The sequence below is a fragment of the Odontomachus brunneus genome, unplaced genomic scaffold, assembly GCF_010583005.1.
Source record: "Odontomachus brunneus isolate Ranch 3 - 2012 unplaced genomic scaffold, Obru_v1 Obru_scaffold_134, whole genome shotgun sequence".
Classification (NCBI taxonomy): Eukaryota; Metazoa; Arthropoda; class Insecta; order Hymenoptera; family Formicidae; genus Odontomachus; species Odontomachus brunneus.
In genome coordinates, this window is record NW_022639584.1 from 860307 (window position 1) to 875530 (window position 15224).

General features: G+C 38.4%; 4 protein-coding genes across 9 annotated transcripts in view; 2 read left to right on the forward strand and 2 right to left on the reverse strand.

Annotated features, from left to right (window-relative positions):
• The window catches only part of LOC116850127 (matrix metalloproteinase-2), a 236249-nt gene extending 227503 nt beyond the window's left edge, over positions 1-8746 (forward strand). For all 4 annotated transcript variants that reach the window (XM_032828036.1, XM_032828037.1, XM_032828035.1 and 1 more), the window contains 5 exons: positions 4286-4680; positions 5254-5552; positions 5679-5782; positions 6100-6337; positions 6772-8746. In XM_032828036.1, coding sequence (XP_032683927.1) covers positions 4286-4680; positions 5254-5552; positions 5679-5782; positions 6100-6337; positions 6772-6784 — 1049 coding nt within the window. In that variant the 3' untranslated portion in view covers positions 6785-8746. The remainder of the gene's footprint in view (positions 1-4285; positions 4681-5253; positions 5553-5678; positions 5783-6099; positions 6338-6771) is intronic.
• Positions 8747-9137: 391 nt separating this feature from the next.
• LOC116850129 (phosphopantothenoylcysteine decarboxylase) lies at positions 9138-12138 on the reverse strand. Of its 2 annotated transcripts, none has more exons than XM_032828043.1 (3): positions 11996-12138; positions 10842-11286; positions 9138-10323 (listed from the first exon to the last, which is right to left on the reverse strand). In XM_032828043.1, the coding sequence occupies exons 2-3, from the start codon at positions 11265-11267 to the stop codon at positions 10156-10158; spliced, it is 594 nt and encodes a 197-aa protein (XP_032683934.1). In that variant the 5' UTR covers positions 11268-11286; positions 11996-12138; the 3' UTR covers positions 9138-10155. The 2 variants fall into 2 exon arrangements, with proteins under 2 accessions (XP_032683934.1, XP_032683932.1); XM_032828041.1 differs by lacking the exon at positions 11996-12138 and adding an exon at positions 11448-11594 and having other exon boundaries at positions 10842-11377.
• LOC116850130 (cytochrome c oxidase assembly protein COX19) lies at positions 11288-12550 on the reverse strand. 2 transcript variants are annotated; one of them, XM_032828045.1, is made up of 2 exons: positions 12010-12550; positions 11288-11602 (listed from the first exon to the last, which is right to left on the reverse strand). In XM_032828045.1, the coding sequence occupies exon 1, from the start codon at positions 12402-12404 to the stop codon at positions 12147-12149; it is 258 nt and encodes an 85-aa protein (XP_032683936.1). In that variant the 5' UTR covers positions 12405-12550; the 3' UTR covers positions 11288-11602; positions 12010-12146. The 2 variants fall into 2 exon arrangements, with proteins under 2 accessions (XP_032683936.1, XP_032683935.1); XM_032828044.1 differs by having other exon boundaries at positions 11288-11921.
• Positions 12551-13013: 463 nt separating this feature from the next.
• Positions 13014-15216, forward strand: LOC116850105. Its single transcript, XM_032827992.1, has 3 exons — positions 13014-13313; positions 13381-13510; positions 13852-15216. The coding sequence occupies exons 1-3, from the start codon at positions 13180-13182 to the stop codon at positions 14302-14304; spliced, it is 717 nt and encodes a 238-aa protein (XP_032683883.1). The 5' UTR covers positions 13014-13179; the 3' UTR covers positions 14305-15216.
• Positions 15217-15224: the final 8 nt, after the last annotated feature.

Consider the following 15224-nt stretch of genomic DNA (forward strand, 5'->3'; position numbering starts at 1 on the left):
TTGAGTGGTACACGCTTCCGAAATGTTGAAGAAGTGCGAGAATGGGTGGACGAATGGATTGCTTCGAAACAAACATCGTTTTATCGAGATGGTATCGCCCAGTTGCCAGAAAGATGGCAAAAAGTTGTAGAAAGTGATGGAAAATACTTTCATTGAAATAATTTAAATAAATTTTTTACAATAAATGCTTTTTCTCAGTATTTTTTGGGCGGAAACTAAGTTAAGGTCCTAATAATATGTTGTACTTTAGATCAAAATAACAAATACGTTTTTTTATTATATGTATCCTTTCGCAAGTTTTAGGGATGAAATGCTCCTTTGAAGAAAGAAAATCGTTTTTTTTCATTCAAAGCAAATATAATGAAAATTATAAGATATAGAAAAAAATATTTTGAATAAAAATTGAATGGTTTGAAGAGTACTTTACAGAATTATTTGGAAAATAAATTTTTTTTGTTAATATTTCCGTCACCACTTCTTATTATAATTATAAAAATAATTTCTGCAAAGTACTCTTCAAACCATTCAATTTTTATTCAAAAAAATTTTTCCTGTCTCTTATAGTTTTCATTATATTGGTTACACGACATTTTCTCGAAAACTAATTGGAAAAATGTTGGTACCAACAAAAACCTCTAGGCAACACAATTTTAATTTCTGCAGATTAGTGACAGCTTGTTATTTGACAAATACACATGTATATGTTAAAATGATTTTGCAAAATTCATGGACTTGCTACTTCAACAGTGTCATTAATCCGCAAAAATTAAAATTGTTGCCTAAGGGTTTTTATTGGTACTACCATTTTCCCCATCTATTTTTCGAGAAAATATCATGTAACCATTACATTCCCTTCGAATGAAAAAAATCGATTTTCTTCAAAGGGGTATTTTACCTCCTAAACTTGCGAAAAGACACATATAATAAAAAACATACTTGTTATTTTTATCTAAAATACAACATATTACAAGTTCATGAAAATTGGAGGCGGACATTTATGTGGGTTTCCTTGTGAGATAAATTGTCCGATAAAACATTAACGAATGGATATTTCCGATCAAAGTACCGATCAATTTTTATATCCGATTAAATTTAATCGAATACTTTCAATTATAATGGCATTTCATCAAATAAATCGATCAAAAAATTATAAACTGTTATTTCTCATTCCCGGATTTCCCTAATCGGATACAAAAATTCATTAGTATTTTGATCAGAAATATCCGTTTGTTAATTTCTCTCAGTGTATATTTTGAAATGTAAAACTTCCCAAGTTCGCCAATGCGCGAAACTTAAATTCCTACAGTTCTCGAGTAACTCGGATTCAAACAGCGAGGATTCGGCCTCGAATCGGATCAAGTAGGATTCGATTCGAAATCCTTTTCCGCTCGAAATCAGATAGTTCGTGAATCTACAATTGGGAACTTGCAAACAGCGTGTGCGCGTCCAACAGACCGATCGTCCCCGCATTTTCCCAAGCCAGCTCTTTCCGCCAGCGAGATTAAAGCGCATTGTGCCGGCAGTGCATAATCCACATTTTAACGGGCTACATTTAGAAAGCCGGTCAGAAACGATGATCAGTCGTATTGTTCATGTCGGCGCATGATTATCGCGCCGTGACTCGGGCGCGTCGCAGTCTATCACAAAACAATCGCTGCAGGGTTGCGGATCTCGATACGTGGATTCGATCTAACGCGAAAAGCGAGGGCAAATGAGGTCTGGAAGAAGTAATAAAAGTGCAGATACCGTTGCCGCGCGCGTATGTAATATCGAAAAATTCAATTTCCCGAGCGGATCGGAGGCCGCGTGGCGCAAAATCAACTTCTGCAGGAGCGAGGCATTTAAAAGCCCGACCGCTTGGCGGTCGACAAAGTGAAATGATGTCCGTATATCGGGAGAGTCAATAGCCCTACGGCGAGTCATGAAAAAACGCATTTCGTTGATGCTCGCCGATCGGAAGCGAGTACGAGCGCGATCGATGGAAAAAGACTCGTGTCCGTGTCGAAATTGGCAAACAGTTTCGATAGGCTAATTAAAATCGCGGTGCTCCGATGAAAATCGCGGATGCGCGAATGGGATGAAGATAAAAAACAAAACAAAACAAAAAAACACAGGAAAGGACATCTCGCCCGAGGCGAGTGCTAATGTAGTTTGTGCTCTTTGATTAATTTGAGCTCGGCGCGCGCGCTGTTCCAGCTCCGGCAGGATGTGGCGAATAACGTTTTCGCGTCGGGACAGCAGCGGGACATCGCGTGTTCCATCGCGCCTGTCAAGCGCGCCTCGTCCTCGTGAAAGGGCGAGACGCGAATAGAATATTTAAACGCTCGAATCTTTTTCTTCCTTTGTAGCCGGCTTGTCTCATCGCGGACACGTCGCTCCGCGCGGCGTCCCGATACAAATTATCCGATATCAACCGCGCGCAGATCCGGGATTTCTTTTCACCCGAGTCGTCGCGAAGGGCGACAAGTGTATTCATCGCGCGTGGACGTGAAAAAAAGACCCTCTTTCCTCTTCCTCTCGCCTCCCCTCGCATCGACGCGCTCGCGCGATCGCACAGAATGCACCTACTTATTTTCTCCCCCTTCACCCCCCCGCCCCCCAATGCCGAATGAATAAATCGGTCCGGGAGACGCGCGCGTAGTCGCTCTGATAAGCAACGTGTCGGCTCGCGTCGCACCCATTTATCATCGGTCCGGAAAACGAAAGCTCACCCCGCGATAATACCTGTTTTGCGAAGTTGAATTTTTCACACGCCACCGTTTACATCGCGTTCGTGTATCTGGTGGTGGGTGTTGTCGCTCAGAATTAAGAGGGTGATAGATGATTAAGGCTCGTGCTAATAATTGTCGCTTGAAACTTGTCTCATGTGACATAATCGGGTTTTTGTGCAGAGTTAGATCCAGATTTTTCAGTTGAATTATATGATATACGCGCGATATTTGTAGTCGCGTTTCAACAGAAAAGCTTTTGTCTAAAGCTCGTGTTAATAATTGGCACTTGAAACTTGTTTCATGTAAGATACTCAGATTTTGACCCGAAATTAGGTCCAAATTTTCTATTTGAATAATATAATGTATGTGACATTATATTTATAATCACGATTCAACTGAAAAACTTTCATCCAACTCTAAACTTATATCTGAGAGTCTCATCAGAGAAGCTTTAAGTAACGACTATTAAGGGGATGCTGAAGCTGAAAACTTTACCAACAGAACACTGACATTTTTCTGCAAAGTTTACATCGTATTGATTACATTACAAATGCTTTCACGCAATGAAAGTACGTGCAAAAATAAATAAGAGCATTGCTCGATATGCGAAAAAAACGAACAATAAATGTTTAATGTAAAATCTCAAGCTGTCAGTTAGCGTATAATATTTCCCTAATCCAAAAGTTTCGTAGCTTGTACATACCGAAAGTGTGGATGCTCCAAACAGAAAAATTTTGAAGAACATTGCTCTACTTTCACATTTGCACTTGGAAGCTTAAGAATATCGAAAAAATTTGCAGAAAGATTTCTATATTTAGTTAGGTTTTCCGTTGAATATGGTAAAACAAAACAATTGATTGCGTTCAGCAGAGAAAGCTGCTTTGCAATTGTTGTAAAATTCATGAATCTGATCGAAGTATGCTCTTAATTTTGGTTAAATTCAAGAGTATGTTCATTCAACTGAAAAACTTTCATCCAACTCTAAACTTATATCTAAGAGTCTCATCAGAGAAGTTTTAAGTAACGACTATTAAGGGGATGCTGAAGCTGAAAACTTTACCAACAGAACACTGACATTTTTCTGCAAAGTTTACGTCGTATTAGTTACATTACAAATGCTTTTACGCAATGAAAGTACGTGCAAAAATAAATAAGAGCATTGCTCGATAGAGCGAAGAAAACGAACAAAAAATGTTTAATGTAAAATGTTTAATGTAAAAATGTAATGTAAAAATGTTTAATGTAAAAATGTTTAATGTAAAATGTTTAATGTAATGTTGGATGAAAGTTTTAGTTAAATTCAAGACCAATCAGATTCACGAAATTTACAACAGTTGCAAAGCAGCTTTCTCTGCTGAACGTAGCTATTTATGTAAGTTCTGTATATACAAGAAATACGAAAAGGATAGCGTGATTATGTTAGTGACAATCGTCTCTGCATTATCGACATTGTTCGAGTTCGTCATCGACTCCAGCATCCCCTTAATACGGATCTAACTCTCACTTGAGAAGAATTTCAAGTAAAGTCTATTAATATAAGCCAAAATGTGCTAAAATTCATTCGTACTTCTTAGGTGCTCCCGAGGGAAAGCTCTGGGGCAACATACCAGGCGGTCCGTCACCTCCAGAGCGACCACCACCACTATCACCGACGTCGACGACAACGACGTCCACCCCGTCGACGTATAGACCTTGGAGGACCAGGCCCACCAGGCCTAATCATTATCCAGACGATAGCAGACCTCGACAGCCTCCGAGCCGTTACCCTCAGAAGCCGGACTATCGGCCGCGCAAGCCGCAACACCGGCATCATACGGTGATGACGACGTCGACGACCACGATGCGGCCGACCCCGAGGTTCAGGCATCGCTGGACTCCGCAGCAACGGGATGACGTGCCCGACAAGTGTGACACCAGCTACGACGCCATCAGCATCATCCGCAGGGAGATCTTCATCTTCAAGGGACGGGTAAGCGGGATGACGGGTCTTGAAAGGGGGATGTGTTTAGTTTCGCAACCGTACGACATTATTTTCGTTGTATAATAATTTTTTTTCATTGATAATAGAAGAGGCATATAAATGCCGTCTGAACGTTGGCAAAAAAGTCGCAGACAACGATGGCAATTACTTGGTTAACGCACGTTTTCATTGTGTCCCAATAACCAATTATTAATAACATAGCATTACTGTTATAATTCAATAATGTAAATGCAGTATAATTGTGTATATAGATATATACAATGCATGTAACAGTTACACTGTTGAATGGGGAACTATAATATTGATGTTAATGTTACCGTTAGTTGGTGTTCACTGAGATGCAATCAAATTAAATTTTACTCAAAAATCGTACCGACTTTCTCCACTGATTCAATAATAACTTATTCTTTTCCGATATATTTCGACTCATGCAATAATGAGAGTAGACAAAATTACAAATACCTGAAATCACACACACACACACACACACACACACACACACACACACACACACACACACACACAGAACCCCCACTAATGAATCTTCCTTTGCCTACATAGTATCTATGGAGAATAGGCGAGCAAGGTATTTACGAGGGATACCCGGCGGAGATCAGCAGGCTGTTCAACTTGCCGGCAGGCGTTGACCACGTGGACGCAGTCTACGAGCGCTCGGACAAGAGGATAGTCTTCTTCATCGATCGCGAGTACTACGTCTTCAACGCCAATTTTCTGGAAGCAGGTTATCCTAAACCCTTGACGAATTTAGGGCTACCGCCCTCTCTGGAGAAGGTCGATGGCGCCATGGTGTGGGGCTACAACGGCAGGACCTATTTCTTCAGTGGCTCCATGTATTGGAGGTAATTCCAGTAATCTTTGTCGATGTTTACGATGATCCCGCTTCCAACAGCTGATCACGGTGCAAACGGTAATTACGCACGGCAATCCGCTTAGTGGTAATTAACGTCTTTTTCTTTATCGTACAGGTTCGACGAGAACGTCAATTACGTGGAGTTGGATTATCCCAGAGACATAAGCATGTTCGCCGGCGTCGGGAGCAATATTGATGCCGTTTTTCAATGGAAGAATGGTAAATTTCGGACATCAATTGTCTAAAATTAAATTGAATTATATTAAATTATATTAAATTATATTAAATTAAAATTAAATTATATGGCCCTTAGATATGAAATCAAATTATAGTAAAATGAGAAATAGCGTGTAAAAGCCAAGGCACGGGTGTAAAAGTGCAAACAGTTTTAATCACTTCAGATATATTATAAAAGTTCAACGTTTCGATCCGTTTCAATTGTCTAAGTCCAAATTGTTACCTCAAGAATTTTATAATATATTATATGTAATTTCGCATATCGCCATTTGACCAAATTCAGTTTTGCTTTTTGTCAGGTAAAACATACTTCTTCAAAGGCAAAGGTTTCTGGGAGTTCGATGACTTGAGGATGAGGGTAGCCCACGAGAAACAAAAACCCTCAGGACCAGTTTGGATGGGTTGTCCGCCGGAAGTAGAGACCAACGATATTGAGACCAATTTCCCCAGGAAGTCGAGTATTGTCTCAGCTTCCACCGCGAGTGCAACTACATCAATACTCGCAATAGTCGCCATAAGCTTCTTTAAAATAATACTGTAAGTAATAATTATTATTTATCGTGCGCCCTAGTCGTTAATAAGTTCGAAAACACATAAAGTATGCATCTTAGAAATTTCATAATCTATTGAATTTTATAACTTTAAAAATTTAGAGCTTTAAAGCAAATATAAATCATTAATGTATTTTATGGAGTGTTAACATTGGCCATTTTCATCTAAATTTAATAAAACTATAAAATAATTTATAATTGTTACGAAAAAATTACACAAAATTATAGATTTATGCAATGTACGATTGAATGAAATCTAATATTTACCCGAACATTTTGCTGTATTTTTTATAATTCCGTGGAAAAATTTATGTATCTCGCATGAAATCCGGCTCATGCGATCTGCTTAGATGCGCAAGTCAAGGATTCAGGAATATAGCAGCAGCACGATGTGACGGTGTTTTCCTTGTGTGTTTTCAGGTTGTCGCTGTAACGCACGTATCCTCTCAGCCAACTACGTGACGGGAACATTTCTCATACCTTTGCGCAGGGATTTCGCGCGCGAGTACGAACGTCAAACAAGCCAATCGGATATTCATATCGAAGGATCGTCGATGGATTAACGAGCGGAACACGAGAAGGCGCGACTACTTTCGTTGAGAGCGACATTTCAAAAGGGATCGCTCGTGTAACATGATGCGTACGCGAAGTTGCGTCTTCGTTGACTCCCTCGCCGATCCTTCGTACAAAGAAATCGCGATTACACGGCTCGAACAAAGCTCTGCGGATGATATCGACCTAAGCCACTTGCAGTGCACCTCTAAAAGGATTTTTTCTATACGAAATGAAAGATGAAAATCTTAATTTGATGAATGAATTTGATTAATTTTGATGAAAATCGCGAAGTTTACGATATCATGAGATAAAAATAAGGTTGAAAGGAATCAAGAAAAGATACGGCAACTAAAATCGTAGCTAACTTGAACGAATTTTAAGACAAGCTCTGCTCTTTGATCAATTAAACTATCGACAGGAATTTCTTGCGGACTTTTCATGACAAGACTAAGATTGTATTAACCAAAATACGCGAGAACTCCACAACGATTCAACGAGAAATCGGTCTTTCTTCGGAGTATGATCTAGGTCCGAATCATCCCTGGCATTTTTACCGGAAAAATCGCGCCGCTGAGCGCCGAGGCATATTTTTGTACGCTATCTTTTTACATCGCATTTGTACGATTGTAATTAACTTAAGACATAATTTATATACTTCTAGGTGGACGCGAATCCTTACAATCTTAATGATTGACGAACCGCCACTGCCAAAAGAATCCATCCAACATTTCGATATTCCTTTTACAATTTACAATTTTACAATCGAGACAGAAATCCCCGTTGTTATCCTTTCCAAAGGACCAATGCCGCGCACCACCGATATATAAGCATATACTCTATTAGTCGTCCTTCCGTAAACGCGACGCGATTACTCGAAAGTGAACCGGGAATTTCTAAGCGATAAGAGATAATCGGGATCCACGACAGAGCACGTATTTTATATCAATATTGTATTAATTGATATCGCATTAATTTAGCAGAAGAGGACACGGGCAACGTGTCGCCAGTTTTATAAACTGTGATATTTATATACCGCGCGGTCGACGTAGCTAGCGTAAATGTCAAAGAGCGTAGCGCAAAAAAAAATAAAATATACAATTATTGCAATATTGCAATAAACTCGATCTTGCAGATTTATATACGGCGTTGTGTTTTCGAGAGGCATGGACGAACTACGTAAGCGGTGCCCATCAGTCGATTTGGGGTCGGTTTTCCGACCCCAAATGTAAAAAACGCGAAAATGAATTCTACTGATTAAACTTTCGTAAGAAAGAAATTAGATCCACATATTATATAGATATCACGCCTGCAAAGTTTGTCCAAGCATTTCCATAGACGCATCCCATATATATCTCATATATATGTATAGGTATGTATGTGTATATATACATATATGCATATGTATATATGTATGCGTGTATATATATATGTATATGTATGTATATATACATGTATACGTGTGTTATGTATAATTATATAATGATTACATTAAGGTCGCGCGTGTGTCTCTGAATGAATCGCATATCCGTTGAAACAAACGGATGTAAATTTATATATAAATAATAATATTTGTTATCGATTAACGATTTTTTTTATTCTGGTTGAATATCTTTGTTACCGGAAAAGTGTATCCGAGCAAGTTGTATCTCGTGTGATCCGATCGAGAGGATCGTGGCGAGAAACTCAGAGAGTTTGCCTTGAAACTGCTCGCCTTTCGTTTATTCCAAACTTACGGAAAAATTTGCATATATATATATAACGTGCCGATTATATGCTATACGTATTATATCGTAAGATCGTGCTTTATGTGTATATACGGAAATAAAGTGATTTTACTGAACATCGCCACTTAATTGCACAATAAAATAATCATATAATTTTCATATTATCATTACATAATTTATAAATAATCTATATGTAAGTATATATAATTGTGTATAAGTAATAAGTATAACCAAAATTTTTAATAGGAACTTTCAATTAGAGAATTAAAATTTATATAGATATATAACTACGAGTCTACAAATAAACGTGATTGCACATAATAATATAAAAGCATTTTGTATTATTATGTCTTTTCATCATTGAAAAATTTAAGAGATGTGGTAGGTGGGTAGATGTGTAGGTGGGTTGATGTGTAGGTGGGTTTTGTATATCATATCGAATTATTAAAATGACGTGTCTCTGGGAGATTTAGGAGCGTCATATATAAATTAATTCTCTGTCACAAATGTGATGTATCGTTCGTATATTTAACAAAAGCATGTACATTCAGGCGCATCAACTGTAAGATATGTTAACGGAATCTTTTTTTTTGTTCATTTTTTACAGCATTTTTTTACATCGCATCTCGACGCAACTGGCGGACAGGCAAAATTTATGACTTGTATTATCTTATTTGCTGTTTCGGTGTTGACGATTGATTTATCCCTTTTAAGCGAAGCGATCGTGTGATATTTTCGAACGTACATAACTTTATTACCCGTATCATATACACGGACTTCACCGTTCCGACACCATTAGAATTCTAATTAGTAATAATCATCAATCATTTCGCTTGTAATATAATTCAACAGGTCCTTATGTCAAGTAACGCATTTCTTAAGAGACAACGTATAATATTTGGAAGAGACTTATTGACAAATCAACCTCTTTTCCCCGTCTTCCCCACTTATCAACACATCAACTTATCAACACATTTCGTAACTAATTATAGATTCTTTCGACGGCACCACCGAAAAGTATTTCGTATTTATTTATTTCAGATAAATAAAAGTACCATAAACTGCTAAACCGTATCTTCTCAGGAAAATTATTGACATTCGTGTTTTCTTTTGTTTACCACGAACACTCATCACAATTTCGTGAACACAGTTGTATATTTTTTTATGTACTCAGCATTGCGGTACTATTTGTGCCGGTTTATTCGTCGTGATGAAAACATCAAATAAATGCACACGAAATAATTACGGCTGTAGAGTTGGAACTTCTTTCATAATGAAGTAACGTTGAAGAACGTTGACGCTTTCATAGTGAAGTTACTGTTCGTAACTGAGGATGTCTAACAACTCAGTTAAAATACTTTTCGTTAGTGCCTTTGCTTTGGTATCTCGTATACGGTCTTAAACAAGTGAAGTCTGTGTGTACTTGAACGAAGCGCATTCGTAGCACGCACGTTCATAAGGATCTCGGCAGCACGTTCTCATTAATGCTCGTATTGTCGACGAGGACGATGACGCCGGCGACAGTTTAATGTATCGAATACGCAGTGTACGGATCCCGAGGCTCCAACATACGCACAGTGGTCTGCACGATCGTGTCAACCTCGGCCATCGCGCCCATCCCTTCGTCGCCGCACATGAGCAACTTTTTTATGCAGGACACCTCCTTGTAGCCCCAAGATCTGAGCAGCTCCACCTGCAACATCAAGGAATCGAATTCTTCGTTATATTGGCTTGTATAATAAAAAATTTCCGATTTTTCAGATGAATTAAAATGTCTATATTGTTATGTGCTTGGATTTTACAAAACAACGCATGCGCCATTTTGATCTATGATCTTGTGCCATTCTTCGCGTGCATATGATTACAATATAATAGAGACATTTCATTTTATCTGAAAAACCCGGAATTACTCTTACTTATTACACAACCCAATATTAATCTTTAAGTAGCACACTCTTTTAGATTTGTTTCCAATTTTATATACATCGTATATTATATATATATCCAATATTAAAATATTTCATATATATTTTTACCATAAAATATCTGATTTCTTTTTTACACCAAGATGTTGTTAAGAGAGACATATTCAACAAAAAATTCGCACTCCTATAGATTTGCAACATTTTACAACCGAGATTTTCCCTAATTTTAAAACAAGAAAGAAGATCATATAGGGGAGAACTTGTGCATGGGTTTTCTTTGTCTCACCTGCGGCGCAGTGGTCGGATGTTGCCACATATTGAAGTTCATGGCCGGGCAGAAGATCGCCGGTTTCATATTGGTCCAGGCGCGTGCCACGCAGGTGAGCAGGTTGTCGCATATGCCATTGGCTATCTTGGCCATGGTGTTGGCGTCCAGTGGCGCTATCACGAAGATGTCCGCCCACTTCATCAGATCTATGTGAATCACCGGGTCACCTCGGCCCTGCCAGGCTGCCCACTCTACCGTGTCGGACAGCACCTGGACACCCGGTGGCAACTCGGCATCCTTGATAAAGTGCTTGGCCCGCTCTGTCACGACCACCCTCACCTCCATATCTCTATCCAGCAGCTTCTGCACCAGCTCTGGCAGCTTGATGGTAGCCACGCTACCGGTGCAACCGAGCAACACTTTCTTCTTGGTAGTGTGTGCCATCTTTACGAGTCTCTTTTGACTATTATAGGTAATAATTATATATATATATATATATATATATATATATATATATATATATATAATCTAAGTGCTTTGGCGAAATCTTCCCGCTATAACGTGAGATAAATATTAGAATCTTCTATCGACAATGTATATATATATATATATATACTCTATTACGCAATAATCTTAGGCCACTGGTTGTAACACGATTCAACCATAGAACACAATGACAGAAGCTACCAGGATGCCCTAGATTCAAGGAGCTCTCCTCTCTTGCTCTCTTTTTCTCATACAATACTGTCCTGTTATCCTTAATTCTTGCACACTAGGAGCTGTCAGGAAACAATGTAACGTTCGTGTCAATACATTCTCAATATTTTGTGAATTTTATCAAGGATTGCTCTTTAGAGATGGAAAATTCATGCGCGAACGTTAAAATATTGTCTGATTATTACGGTGACTTACTATCCGTCGCACGCTCAACGTGATCTTCCTTCTCTAAGGCAAGCACACACGATATCGCTCAAATTCCTTCTGTTTAGGTTCCCCCAATATCGATAGATTACCCCGATATTGTACGCGATAACGCTACGTGTGAAGAAACTAGGATGATATCACGCCACTCGCGGCAATAAAAGCTACGCTGTCCGCCTGAGAAACATCGGTGATCACTACTCGTCTCGCTACAATACTTCGATAACGAATCGCTATTATTTTCTATTTACATTAAACTACCAACTTGTCGGGATCCGCTCTCCTTTCCCAGGGCTGTCGCCGCGTTCCAGCGAGAATCGCGATAATCGAAATGCGCCAGGCAGGCAGCGTCGAGGGCAGTAGTGGAGTCTACGTGGGGTTGGTCCACGTTGAAGACGAGATTTATATCTTCTTGGGCTGGTCGACGTCGAAACCGAGCTGGGACCAGTCCTCGCGAGTCATCAGGTTGTGATCCATACGACAACTGAGGTACTCCTTGGCGATGTCGCGGCACGAGTCGTTTCGATTGTGATGTTCCGTCAAGCAGCGCATATATTTGATCATAATGCGCTTGCAGATGCCTTCGTGATCCAACGGAAAGCTGCCGCGCTCAGGTGGCGTCGGCGTGAACAGTTTCTGCGAGAACGTGTACGAGGACATATCACTCCACGCTCGGACGAGTCATGCGGGCGAGAATTCTACAGAAGTCAGAAACGTCGAGTCGATGCGATCATCGACGGCCCTCAAATCTCCTTACCCTCAACGGTGGAGCGCGATCGACGCCATGTTTGACACTCAAGATACGCGAGCAGCGTTACCAATTTTAGCAAGTGCAATAATAGGGAATTCGAACCATCCGCTTGATCGTTCAGGCAGAAAGAAACTATTCTTGAAATAGTTGTGTATACGTAAGTTTTACTGCGCAAGTTTAATCATACTATAAAATAGCTGCGCAATTAAAATTACGCAAAAATTTCAAGAATAGAGACCCTGAGTACCTACTATAGACTTCTTCGGAATTAATTCCGATCGGAAACATTCAGTTATTTCCTAGATTTCTATTGTCTTTTCTAGGGGAAACGGAATTATTCCGATCGGAATTGATTCCGAAGAGGTCCATAATAGGTACCCTGATTGGTGCATTTCTGAAGATGAATGGAAATGCACCAATCAAAACAGAGTATTTCCATCCAGCAAGCAATCTAGCACGAAAACAAGCACCGTGAACACTCTACATACTCCATGGCTGCGTTTCGAAATGCATTGCCAGTACTGAAAATCTATAGTTCATGTTACGTATATTACAGAATTTCAGTATTGGCAGTGAATTTCGGAACGCAGCCCATGTCTACGATTTTGCATATGTCAGAAACTTGTGGATACTCGCGATGAAAAGGGCTTGTGAGAGTTAGGCGGTAATTTTGAATGTGCAAAAATGATAAATCATATTTGCGACTTGAATCTATCGCGTATTATCACTGCGTTTGTTTTGTTTGTGAAATATTTGCACATTTCTGCGGCAGTAGAAGCTGAAGTTGAACTGGATGTGAAAGGCAACGGATTTCATAGGTTAAAAATTGTATTAGGTGTAAATGACAGATTCGCACGATTTTTCTATAATTTTTCTCTTTTGCAGGACGTTAATATATCATGTGACTTTTAAAAATCTCCTAAACGACAACTGTCTAGCCGCGATATACCAGGAATTACCTTCGACTTTGTATGTCAATACGGATGAAATAGCAGAATTGAGGAGACAAAAGATGGTATGTACTTTTAATCATTTGATTTTGTCATTTATTAATCTGTGTGTATAATGGAAAAAAAGATCGTAATTCCCAGTAAAGATTAAGTAACAGTAACTTTTCTTAAATAAATATTATAATTTTCCACTTTTAAATTACTATATTGCTTAACTGATTCCTATTCTTAAGTTTGTTTCTTATCGTTGAATTGGTTGCATTAGTTATCTTCTCTTTTTCCCACCAAGTTCTAACAGTATATCTATTTCTTTTTAAATTCCACAAGTCTACACTAGTTGGGGGATAAAAAACAGACTTCTCGTCTTCATTATTTAGAGTACTAATAAATCATAATAACATTCCAGAGTACAGTATGTTTCACGGGTGAAACCAACACTGAGTTATTTGCGGAGAAGTCAGAACAACAGAATGTGACAGCATGTGGACCAGTGATTTCATTGTCTACTATCACCTTGACAATCCCTGTCCATCAGCGTTATCAATATGCTCAAGAATCCGGTGGCTATGTCAATGTGACTTTACCAATGCCGGGACTGCTACTGGGGTGTCAAGAGAGGCTCAAGAACCACAGAGTATCCAAGATAAATCTATGTGAGCCATGCATTGATTTGGCAGCAAAATGGAGGGAAATTTCATACACTGTGTGGGACAACTACACATGGTCAATGCCAGTTGGCAACTTGTCTCTCTTGACACTAGTCAGCTATGTGACTCTGATAATTACTGTTCTTAGCGCAGTACTCATCGCGTACTCCATTCGTGTCAACGCATTGAGAAATCATCGAAAGGAAGACTGAATTAACATTTAAGTCAGCAAGGAGCTCTTATTAAAATCCCTGCTTCACTGGAAATTTTGTATCTATAGGTATTTCAATGCAACTAGTTTAAATCACTTCTAAATAAACATCTCTCATTTAATCCTCTACTGCTCACTGTGACTCTGAAGTCACAATTCAGTTTCATCATTATTTATCTTTAGTATGAATGTTCTTGTTTTGACCGATTTTGATGTGAAAATCACAATCTTTTTTTAGTATGTTAGCAGCAATAGTAACTGCCCAATGTGATCTCAGAGTCACAAACCTATTGTGGGAAAATAAAAAATTAAAAAAAAATTTCACTTTTTATATATGTTGAGTACTTAATCTATGTTGGGTACTTAATATCTTATTTATATAAATGTAATATATGTTGAGTACTTAATATCTTATTTATATAAAAAAAATTTTAAACATAAAAAATTAATTTGAGCAGTAGAGAGTTGTCTTCTTCTTTTTCAAATTATGACTTGTAAATTATTCCTTTAGTCAGTCATACTCCAGAAATGCTTTGATCAAAAGACTAAGCAAAAGATTAAGTCCATCTCCGAATTTAAAACTATATACCTATTTTTATATACCTTTAAAGCTCCTGGTTCGCGGAACTCTCAATTGATTACGTCAGAAGCGACAAAATACACGATAAAAATTTCTGATAAATACATTGAAATAAAAAGATATACCCCTAAAATGGCACTGATGTCATAAATCAAAATGGCGAGAAGTCAGAAGCTTCAAATATAACAATTTTCGTGGAGCCGAATTAAATGTCGTGTAGGCTGTTAAGAGAATAAGTAAATTTCTTTTAATTAGATCGTCAGATTATATATCAAACTTAATTTTAACTTAATTCTACGCTATATATATATATATATATATATATATATATATATATATAT